Raw genomic sequence first — 12,443 nt, forward strand, 5'->3', positions numbered from 1 at the left:
TTCTGCATGCTTATTGTCTGTGTGCGCGTGAGGAGTTGATTTGCCCTCTTCCCTCCTCTCTGTTAGGAGGTTTACAGTCTGCATTTAACAGGGAAGTGTCAGCAATTACAGCTGTTCTTGACAGGATTGTTAAAAGAAAACAGGCAAAGGGCCACGGCTTGTTCTCCGGAGTTTCCTCCGATCAGCAGGCGACTTAGAGAAGGTGCATGTATTTGTTAAGACCGAAGTGGGCTAATGCAAGATGTCATTTGGAGCCTGACAGTGGAACAGTGCAGTTGACTCTCTTCTGCTCTGCTATCCAATGACATCCAGTGGCTGAGAGTATGAAGCTGATGGTTGGGTCTTTCCTCAGTGCATCAGGCACACCTGACAGGCAGCTGTAAAACCAAGCCAAGGCGAGCTTTGGGAGTCACAGGGTATGCATAAATGATAGGGGTAACTGTGCAGAAGGTGCGAAAGAAGCTCTTGCCCCCTCCCCAAAGCCCCTCTCCCCCAGATGAAATGAACAACGCAGCTAGCTTAACACCACCACACTCCTGCTACTGGCTGCCAAGAGACTCAAAAAAATCCACCTTCACTTTTCAGTCAGAAGAGGCAGAAGTGGATGTGAGAGACAGAGACATTCAGAGACAAACAGAACGAAAGAGGACAAGAGGCTTGACTTTAAGAGACTCCTGCAGTGACAACTCCATGCAGTTCGGAACAACAAGGACGGCAACCACCTCCGAATCGGGTTTCATGGGGACATGGCAGCACGCTGATACTAACCTCTTGTTCAGAATGTCCCAGCAGGTAGGAGACTTTTTCTTTGATTGTCACATGTGGAAGGGTTACTTTTGTTGTTGTTGCTGCTGTTGCTGCTGCTGTTGTCACTGGCTTGTGCATACTTTTGTCCCTTTTTAAAAAAAAAAATGCATTTCATCCTTTTTATCATTTGCATTTTCATGCTCCTTTCATTTCAGTGCTGCTGCTGCATAGTTTCTGTAATGTCATAACTTATTCTTTGGTATGTCTGGGTTGACTTCGGTGCATCCCTCAAGAGCTCCTTTAAATAAAAAATAGAAAGAAGCAAACAAGAAAGCCTAATACTGCTTTTTCTTTTTTTAAATGAAGCTCCCTTCTCAAAGTTTTCCAGGGAGATTATTTATCCTGGTTTATTGCCTTTGTCTTCTTTTCTTTATCCCAATCTCCTTGTTTTTCTTTATTTCCTCCTTTTTAAACTTTTTTTTAAAGCCCCTACTATTACAGCCAAAAGTCCTTTCTTCCTTTTTCACTCCTCGCGGAATATGTAAGTCCCCTTATGACAACTAATTCTAAACTTGGGAAGTGGGAAGCAGAACAGTCTAATTGAGTACAGGTGGCAGAAAACAGTGTGTCCGGATCCTAAAGAGGACAAAGCGATTGTGCTGGAATTCTTGCTAACGCAGAGATGAGGGTCCTTGGATGAAACAGTTCCAGCTGCTGCTTGTTCTCTCGCTGTCTCTTTCTCTTTTTTCTTAAGACAGTTTCTCTGGAGTTGTATCCTGGTGTGTTATCCCCCACCCAGAGCAGTTCTTTAACCTGGGGCTGCATTTAAGAGAGACTGGTACGGACGGGGAAAGTTAAAATGCTCTTGCAAGGCCAGTAGTAACGGATAATTAATCACAGAGCTCGTAGGTGTATTGGTACCAAACTCTTAATGATACGGGCCCCAGAAAGCTGTGGCTTCTCTTTTACAATTCTTTTGCTTCTTCTGTGTAAAATATGTTCTGCATGAAATAATCACACACAGAGTTTGAAAGGGGGGGTGAGGGGGGAGATTTCAGTGTAAACTCACTTAAAGAAAAGATAGAAATTGTAAAGAAGACTTAAAAAATATAAAGCATATGCTAATTGTTCCCTTTTAGTTTTTCTTTCTTTTTTAAATTACTTCTTTTGAAAAGTTGTTTCACATCTCCTTAATCACGAAGCTGAAGCAATCAAAAGTTGCAAGCTATGTTTTTATTATTCAGAGAGGTCTTTTATTGTCAGGGTTTTTTTATGAATGAATTCCATTGACATGAATATGTCTCTCACTTTAGCACTCTTGCAGCAAATGGGAATTATTTGTTCTTTTAGTGAAAAGAAAAAGCAAATTCTGATACCTTTTGGAAACTCAAGAAAAAGAAAACATCTTTAGGTCTAATATAGTTTATAATGTAGAATAGTTGTATACAGACAGAGTTTAAATATCACATGTACTTTCCATAGGATGGCTGTGTTCAAATAAAGTATATTTAGATTTATCCTGTAGAGGGACCCTGATTACAAGTGATACCGGCTTCCTGTACAGAAATGTAATCAACCTAAGTTTAAAAGGCGACGTATATGTTACAGAGACTAAATGAAAAGAACAATTCTCACATTACATGCTACACACTAATGCAGTACATTATATATCAGTTTATTGCATGTCTCTTATTTTTTCATTCATTTTCTAGTAATATATCCATCCTAACCTAACTGTCATTCTTTCTTAATATCCTCATATTATTAGAACTTTCATAGTTGGAGTAATTTTTCCCTCTTGTTTTGGCAACACAAGAGTTAACCCAGCTAAAACCATATTGATAAATTACTGTTGAACCGCATACTTCTTGTTAGACTGCCCATTGAGTGTTTGACTTATGTAGAGAAAGTCATTCATAGTTTTTGGAATAATAAAAAGTGGGAGATGTCAGGCTACAGAGTCCAACAAGTAAAAAGAAGACAACTCTAGGCAAATGAGCAGGCAAATATAATAGATAAAAAAATGCGAGTTCATCCACTTTCAGTTGTTAATTTTGGGGGGTTGTTAGTTTTGTTGGGCATAAAGATTTGTTTCTCCTTTTCCCCTCATTACTGGACACATATGGTCATGTTTATTTTCTTGAGACTGTGTTGGAAAAGGAATAATAGTATGTATAGTATATGACTAAATGCATGGCAGATGCTGTATTCAGTGTTGATCATTCCACTGAAATACACTTGCAGAGACAGTAGCATTGTAAGAGTGGTAATGCTGAATGTATGGATTTTTTTTAAGTATAAGTTTTGCTTTTGTGCCAGTGTTGGTTAGAATGCTGTTGTCTGCCTGAATGCATCTAAGAATCTTGATTTTCTTTTTTTTTTAATTCCTGCTCTTTTTAAAGAGTTAATTGATTCCACTTCATGGCTAACGGTGTGTTTAAATTTCTAATTCTTCTCCAAGATACTATTTCTGGGTATCCAGTGTATCTAACTGATCAATTACAACTGCTATGTTTCTGAACATATTTCTGACAGCCTCAACCATAAACTTTTTTGTTGCTATGTGGGCCATATTGTCTGTGGGTCACATTTATCCCCCTTGCCCCTAGGATTGATTTAGTATGATGGTGATTGATAGCTTATAAGAAACTGTTGATAAAATAGATACATGCACTGCAAATAAAACTTTTGAATAGTTTAATAAAATAGATTTTATATGAAATGCACAGAATAAGTTTTATTCCTAACTGGAAGGAGATTTCAAAATTTTTTAAAGGCAATTTGAAGTAAATATGTGGCACTGTGATAGAAAACCAACAGGTACTTGGAGAGCAGCAGAAATCCTTAGTTTATATTAAGATAATTTTTTTTAGAATATATACTAGAAATAAATAAATAAATAAATAAATAGAAGTAAGTTTAAGTGTGCTTCTGTCAAATATATTCATTTACTTGCTATACATCATAGAAGAATATATAGAGATAAACCATTCTTGCTATGAGAGTTATTAACGGGATATATTAGAACATTTAGCTTTAGAGATTCACAGCTATCTTTGTTTCAAAAGTTTTAAAAATGGACATTTAACCTTACACCAGTTCTACTTTTGTACCTTAAAAAAAATAAAACAAAAACCCTACTGGTCTGCAGATCCTTTGAAAGGGATTTTCTGTGTACAAAAATAAGTGCAGGTAACTTAAAGGAACATATATTTTAACTTTTTTCCAAAGGCTCTTCTTTAGGTCACTTAGGTCAGTGATAGGTGGATAGCATCCAGAAACCTTTAACTTCTGGTCTTTACTGATTTGAACAGAGACCAGATTTAAATCCAAGCCGTTTGTAAATGCACACATGGAAACATACACATCCCAGTTCTGTTTCAAAGTAAAAAAGAATGCCTATTGATTGTTTGAATAACAAAATAATTTTTCCTTTTTTGTTTTTCTGATTGAATAGTTTTTTTACATTTATCAAAAAAGGTGTTATTTTCCTTCTTCCAGCTTCTCTTAAGAGCTGTGCTAAAATACTTTAAATGAAATTGACTATAATATAAAAACAGCAGTAATGAATAATGATAAAAAAAATGCCAGAAGTGAGTAAAAGCATTTTTTACTCTCCTGTTTCAAATACAAAAGAGGTAAACTCTTAAAGGTATCTTTTCAGCCAGTTAAAAGAGTAATACTGGGGTTGTGTGTTCATCTGTGAGCCATTATACAGTAATTTTAAATTCATCTACTGCTGCAACAAAATTAGCAACATAATTTCATTGTGTTACTGTATCTTATTAAAGCACAAATATCTGACATCTTGTACTGCTGCTTTATTTGGCTTCTCACCAGTATTATTACAAGTGACAATTTTCCTATTGTGGATTCAATTCTCTCATCAGTACAATGACTTTATTACTGGAACAATCATTTCATAGATAGATGAGAAGTAAGTTGAGGAAACTAAAATCAGATCTGTATATTTATATTAATACGGATGCATCTTTTCATCGGAAAAAATGAAGAATTGGAATATATTGGAGAGGTTGGTTATGAAAGCTTTCTTATTTTGCCGCAATATATTCTACACAGAAAAAGTTTACATTTTCAAATACTATGTAATAGGAATATTTCATTCCAATTTGAGTGCAAAACACCCCATTGTAATGAGAAAGTAGTTAAATCAGAAAGATAGTTATATTTACTTACAGATTGTATTAACCTAGAGTAAAATATTATCTTTTTACCTGTAAAAGTATTACAAATTTTCTGAGCTTCATATTTAAAATAAAATAAAATAGCAATTCACTTCAGTAAATGGGAAAGAAACACTGTTCATTCGGTTCACAGACTTACTGTCAAGAGGCTTTTTGTAAGTCTCTTCTTAACAAGAGAAGCTTGTAGCAAAGATATGAATGATGGTCATTTTATGGCAAACATTAGCAGTTGGAATTTTTTCATATATGTTAAGGATAATTTTGCCTTGCTTGTTAATTTGTTCTGAAGTATCAGTGGTAAAATAAATGTTTCAATCTGTTGGGAGATAAATACTGTATGTGGCTGTGTTTGTGAGTGTCGTACAGTTCATTCTAGAAAAGTTAAATGCTGGTTTGAAAAATATTTGTTGCTGGTAAGGTGTCCTAAGTAGTATGATTTGCTTGGCCTTGAGAAAGTGTTCTCTCTGAGCATATTGATGTTCTTTGTAATATGAGTGTTTAGAGGTAAGCAGATCCATTTATTAGAAAGAATATGAAATACATGTGCTGTTCAAAATAACATACAGATTCATATTCCAAAGATAATCCATTTTCTTATTTGAAAGCTCTTTGGATGCAATACCATCTCTCCATTTTCGATTTATATAGGAATATACATGTTTGTATGTGAATATGTTGCATGGTTATGTCTGTGCATAATATCAGCAGCTACATTTGTCCGTAATGTTGTTTTTATAAATACATATTCTCAAGAAATACTTTAAATGCTAAGGTGCTAGTTGACTCTTCTGCAAAAGACAAATAAGGTTATTCTCTAGAAAATGTTGAAAGAAATTGTTTTAAAACAATTTCTTATTCATTCACATTGAATGCACACAGACGTACAGTTGTGTCACCACAATTTCCATTTACTACCTGGATACCTATGAATGAACATCTGTAAACATGTAGCATCAAGCTATAATACTATATTGTTCTTTGCATGTGAGGGTGTATAGAATAGACATAATTGTAAGAATCTTATTGGAGTTTTCTTGAAAATAATGAATCAGAAAATAATTTGCCTAATATATGTAAGGCTATATGTGCATGCCAATATCTGATTTTAGATAGATAGATAGATAGATAGATAGATAGATAGATAGACAGACAGATAGATGATAGATAGATAGATAGATAGATAGATAGATAGATAGATAGATAGATAGATAGATAGACCGACGCACTCTGACATTCAAGCATAATTTTCCTTTTTCAGTGTTGTCTACTTGATGGATTCATAGGAAATACACTCTCAGTTGTTGAAAGCAAAAACAATTGTGTTTTATACACAGCCCAATGTATTTATTTTATTTTAACCATAGTCTGTAATTTTTTTCTTCTTCTAACTTTAAAGCTATCTTTAGCTAGTAATAGTGAATACACATGGCATCTAATTTGATGATGTAATGAACAGCTTGGATCGTAAAGCATAATCATTATGATGGTATAATGTAAATTGTAGGTGCTAGATTTAAAAGAGTTAAATTTGTGAGCTTGTCTATTTTGTGCAGAATAAAAGAGTTAGATAACAGACACAGTAAAATATAACAGCAGCACCTCTTGCTTAAAGGATGGCTTGCCTTGACTTTTAACCCTAAATAATTAGTTGCTGAGTATAGCATCTTTCAAATGTTGGGACAAAATCCTGCATAACTGAGGCTGGATTGCAGGAATTGTAGTGATAGTGAAAAAATTCACATTTAGCAGGTCATGGTGACATGGTAAGCGATTGCAAAGGAACACTGGGTTTACTGATACTAGGCTGGCGTCATAAGTTAGAAACAAACAAAATAAAAGCCTCTTGGTTGTCCTCCCTTTCACCATCAATTTTGCTGATGGTAGGACTAATTTTCATTCATACAGACCAGTAAATTGTTACATCTTAGAGTTTCAGAATTTAGGGCATTTGGAGGTTTAAAAGAATTAGGAGAGAGATTGAAATATTCAAGTTGGAATAGGGTTTTTCCTTATGCTTTAACTTCAGTGAAAATTGATTATTTGCAGTCCTCAAGATAATTTTGCCAGAATGCTTAATTCACACATGCCATTTTACAAGTCCTGAGAATATGGGCATATACAGAATGGATTCTATTAGCTAGATTTTTTTTTTTACTGAAACCCCCTGGCAGATTCTTTTCTAACCGATGAGAATAAAAATCTATGAAAACTAAAGGAAATATCTCTTTTAGGGGTATTCCGAATAACCTTAATTAATGAACTACAGCTTATTTCAGTGTAGCGTAGATCATATTAAACAGCTTCTGTTTCATCACCTTCATCTACTACTTGTGGTTTGGGGAATGGTAAGTTACTCCTTGCTTATCCTACATTTATGAATGTGAATTGGCACACAATATATCAGATTCTGTGTACCCTCATATGGCCCATATAGTGAAGAGAAACAGCTGTGCTAGTTAAACGAACAGTATGCTTACAGAGGAAGAAAAAGTAACAGGGAAAATGGATTTTAATTTAAGAAGAGACACACTCTGGAGAAGGTGAACTTAATATGGCACTGCTTACCTCTATAAAACCCATTCCACAAAGAATCTGGAAGTCAAATATTGTGTTGTGTTACTTCTCTGTGTCTATATTAGAATTTTTGAAATGTCCAATATTAGTGTTCTTTTTTTCTTACTCTGAATAGCCTTTATTCCCCCCTCAGATTTAGCCATTAATGGGATTCTAGATAAAATTGAGAGATAAAATTACACACACACACACACACACACACACACACAAACAAACAATATTATTTATATCCCTAGCAAAGCTATTACGTATTCTGATGTGTTTTTTATTTCATCCTACACAAATCATTCTTGGTAGAAATAGTTTACTCATCCTATATGATCACTCTTGATTGGAATAGTTAATTCGTTATGAATAATTTGGAATTCCTTCTCATTGAATTCTCGTCATTTATGTGTGATAGTTTTAAAAATATAACAGCATTTAGGGGATAAACAGCATTTAGAGGGTACAATAATATGATTTTCTGAAAAAGAGTCACTTGTGCAGATTAATTTTATTGTCTTTATTTAAAATGATGTGGAAAATTATCTGCAGCACACTGCTATGTTTATACATTTCAGCATGTTAATTCTCCTCTAAATTTATTTCAGTAAAATTTCTTTTTCATGGAATGCAATCTAAATGAATGCAAGCCAACATAATGCTGTTCACTTTCTTGATAGTGATTTTCACTGAAATTATTGGCCTTTGCCTCTATGCTAGCTTGTATAAGATCATGCTGAAACATTAATGAAAACCAATGCAACTTAAGTATGCATGCTGTTTTCCCATATGACATGGGAAAAGAATATTTTCGCTGTTCTGTCACAACTGAATACGGTTCATCTTATATAAAACCTGAAGGGGAAAAAATGAAAAAGAGGACAGCTTTTATTTTTTAAATATTTTAGCACCAGCAATTTATCAGGGATTTTCTTCAATAAATGAATTATAAACACAGGGACTTGTGGCCAAAAGCTGTTTTTTGAATAAAAATCAATTGCCTTCATGTTCCAATCACATCATATGAAACTCCTAGTTTAAGTCTGTGGAAAGTAGATGGAAAAATAGTGTTCTCTGTAAAGAACAATATCAAATCTGCACGAAATGATCCATTCCTTTGCATACATACATGCAAGTGTTTTTAAAGGACCAAGCGTATTCTGTGGGTCTTCACTTTTGTCATATCAGTTTTCAATCTATTTGCAATTATACACTGAGAGCAGTTTTCACATTTTAAACAGGATAATGGGGGGAGGGGGTTTGCAGATCAGAAACTTGTCAAATTACAGAAGAAAACAGCTTCACGTATGCTTTATTATTCCATAAGGCCATGTGGATGTCATGGATTTCCTGGTTTTGTTTCAGTTTTTCCAATCAGATGTCAGGCTGAGAAAAACTGCTGAATTGTGGATAAAATGACACTCTGTAGGCGAACCACTGAAAATCTACCTCTGCCAGGCATTTTTCATACGAGCACCCTAGTTTAGCTATTGGCAGAAAGTCTATTCATTTTGCCTCTGTAACGAGAGGCAAGATAAAAATGTAGAATTAGATAACTTGGTTTCTCAGACTCTAATATTGGTAGATTGCCTGGTCCAATCTTTATGGAATATTAGAGAAAAGATAGTACAGTAGTCTGCACTTCAGTCCTTTTCAGAAGTGGCATTTTCTTCCTAATCTATCTGGCCAGTAAGAATTTTAGCCCAAACATTATTTCTGGACACTAAAATACAACAAATACAATGACAAAAATAAGGAAAAATTTATTATAAAAACTATTCTGCTTTCCTTGTATAGAATTGTCATGTTTAGTAGGGTATCATTGCAGATATGTGCAATTGAACTTGAATGTCTTAATATACAAAGTACAGTTGCTTGTGTAAATTGATAAATTTACACAATGGGAAAATGAGTAAATGGATAAATTTGATTGGAAATTATTTCTACCAGAACTAGAAAAATGGATATGTATTCCATATTATAGGTATGTATTCCATATTAACCTATAGAATTCAGAGAAGTATAAGAGTATAATTTTATGCATATTTATTCCTAGCGAGTTTCGTTACATTATCCTAGGAAGTGTTCTCAGGATTTGACTGGAGTACTTGGTAGAATTTTTGTTATTGTTGTTGCTTATATTTAGTAAAGCTTTAAAGTTTGTCAACTTTATTAATGTTGCACATCATAGCTCTTTGTTCCCAGGACAATTGAGCCAAGACTTACATTTGCCAAGATCATCTGAACTAGTTGTCTGCAGGGGGGAAAAAAATATCAGTAATGAAGAGTACACGTGGAAAAAAAGTAATTACTTCCAGCTGGCTTTATGCAATAGCAAAACTAATATTAAATTGAGATGCTTAATTAGTGTGGATTTAATTATTTTTGCATTGAAAGGGAACGGTGTAATTCTATTTTTTTTTAAAAAATGGTCCTAAGTTATTTCTAAATATAAAAAGGTAGTTTGTTTTTGGTATAATCAGGGTAGAAACGGAGCACTGTAGTGAGATTTCTACCCATCCATAATACCCTACACTACTTGGCATTGTCAGCATTCCTGCTGCAGCTGGCAGCATTTGACTGTCATTTTATAAGTAGGATAGAGAGATTTTATTCAGTGGAGGAATTCAGTACAACATTCTGCATTTGTGACTCCTGCAAAACCTGATTTTTATTGACCTTGTTATGATTTAACAGGTACGTTACAAACATATTTTTATTTGAATATTTTAAAGATCAGCATTAAGGGTGAGGAAGAAGAGATTAAAAGTTCTTCCTCACTGGGGTTAGCATGTTATACCTAGATAATTTTTCATTGTACTTTATGAGGATACCAGCACTTGTCTGAATTGAAACCATATTGAAAACATGAAAAGATTTAGGCATGGGGGGTATAATCCTGAATCTGGTGCAGGTATACAACAAAGATATATTTGTTCCTATATAATCCAGTTGGAATTTAAGGCTCCTTGCTGACTTTAGATGGGATCTAATGAGAATTAAAGTATTGTTAAGTTACATTGACTTCTGCGGAAAAGAAAAAAAAATAAAGGTAAACTAAATAGGAAAAATGCCACGGAGAGGAGGCTATTCTGCTTTTCTTTAGATACACATGACATGAAATCTGCTTTGCATTCCTCCACAACTCTCTAGGTTTTATCTAGATGTTACAAGGAAAAAAAATGAAAAGAAACAGCAGCTTAAAGTCTAGATAAACTCTTAAGTGCATACTTAAGTCAATCCCCCTGGGTATTTTTTTTTTAATTTAGATTTTCAGTTAGGCTTTAAGTCTGAAATCATTCAGTGTTAATTATTAAAATTGGTATTGCTTATATACAATGCAGTGGGTTGCAATTATTTATTTTAAATGCTAATTGGTCACCTGTTGAGTGGATTAAAAATAGCATGCATTAGAAAAGATAAGTTGTAAATCATGGGTGAAATGGTTTTGATTGATCCACCTGACTGGATCCATAGCTGTTTTCAAACAGCCATAAACTCCCATGCTAAAAAAACAACCATATAATACTGATTTATTGGGAGGGGGGGAGGTATATTGATTTAAGTTCTCCACTCTTCTATTCTGGAAGTTTAACTTCCAGAATTCCCCAGCCAGCATGCTAGTTCTGGGAGTTCACAAGTCCTTAAAGTTGCCAAGGTTGGACATCCCTTCCCTAATTAATGTATTGCAGAGGAAGCACTGAACCTCAAGGTATTATGATTCTTTTGAGGTTTCTGTTAGAATTAGATTACAATAGAGCCACACTAATAAACTATTAATAGTCTGTTACACTTCTACAGTATGGGTGATTCACTCTTATCAACATTTTATGTATTGCATGAATGTTCCGCCTCCAGACTAAAAAGTTGTTAAGGGCATGATTTTTTCCTGTGTGCATGGCCATTATACACGGTCTCCAGCGACTAGCTATAGAGATGTTTAGTCACTCATTAGAGTTCTAGTCAGCGTGGAAGTAATGTTGTCCTTCAATCTTTCTTAAGTCCTAGTAAACTAGATATTCAATCAGTAACGTGATGTTTATATATATCGTATATAAATAGAATTATATATATATATATATATATATATATATATATATATATATATTTATCAGCACAAATTATATATATATATATATATATATATATATATATATAAAACAGAAAATATTTTTATATATATATATATATATATATATATATATATATATATATATATATATATATATATATAAATAATTCTGCATATGAATGAGAAATATAATTGTTAAAATGTTAGAAGTTTACTTTGCAAACTATACGCCACCTTTCTGTGGGGAAAAAATAAACCACTTTCTTTCCAAATAAACATAAAGTCTCTTTCAAACTGAGGTGAACTTCTGGCCATATTGCAAACACTTTCACATAGTTTTCTTCGTAACAGCAAAAGGATTGGTTTTCCATTGTTTTTAGGTTGTATTTTTTTTAATTTGCCATATAGCCTACAGTGCTTGGATTTTTTTTAGTGATCTCCCACTTAAATACTGACTGGTATGAACATGGTCAGAGTCTAATCATATATCAGCCGGAATTGGTTAGATGCTACTACAAGGAATATACAATATCACCCTAACACAATATAGTTGAATTGGAAATACATCCTACTGTCCTCAGTGATACTTATTCTCACATAAGTATACATATTTAATTTATGCAGTTATTCGGTACATAACTGCATAAATGCCCAGAATCACTATTTCTGAAGGGGAGAGAGAGAGAGAGAGAGAGAGAGAGGGAGGGAGGGAGAGAGAGTGAGTGAGTGAGAGAGAGAATATGAATGGATGGATGAATAAATTGATGAATGAATGTATGAATGAATGAGTCTGACAAAGGGGACAGTAATATTTCCACTGTTTGGACGTAGCTGTATTTGTTGTAAGAACATATTTTCAA

The 12,443-nt window shown here is 33.9% G+C and overlaps 1 protein-coding gene across 1 annotated transcript in view; it reads left to right on the top strand.

The window, feature by feature from the left end:
* The first annotated feature begins 675 nt into the window (after positions 1–675).
* The window catches only part of BNC2 (basonuclin 2), a 285,256-nt gene continuing 273,488 nt past the window's right edge, over positions 676–12,443 (top strand). The window contains 1 exon segment of the mRNA XM_032213999.1: positions 676–792. Coding sequence (XP_032069890.1) covers positions 691–792 — 102 coding nt within the window. The 5' untranslated portion in view covers positions 676–690.

Source organism: Thamnophis elegans, chromosome 3, assembly GCF_009769535.1.
Source record: "Thamnophis elegans isolate rThaEle1 chromosome 3, rThaEle1.pri, whole genome shotgun sequence".
In the NCBI taxonomy this organism is placed as follows: Eukaryota; Metazoa; Chordata; class Lepidosauria; order Squamata; family Colubridae; genus Thamnophis; species Thamnophis elegans.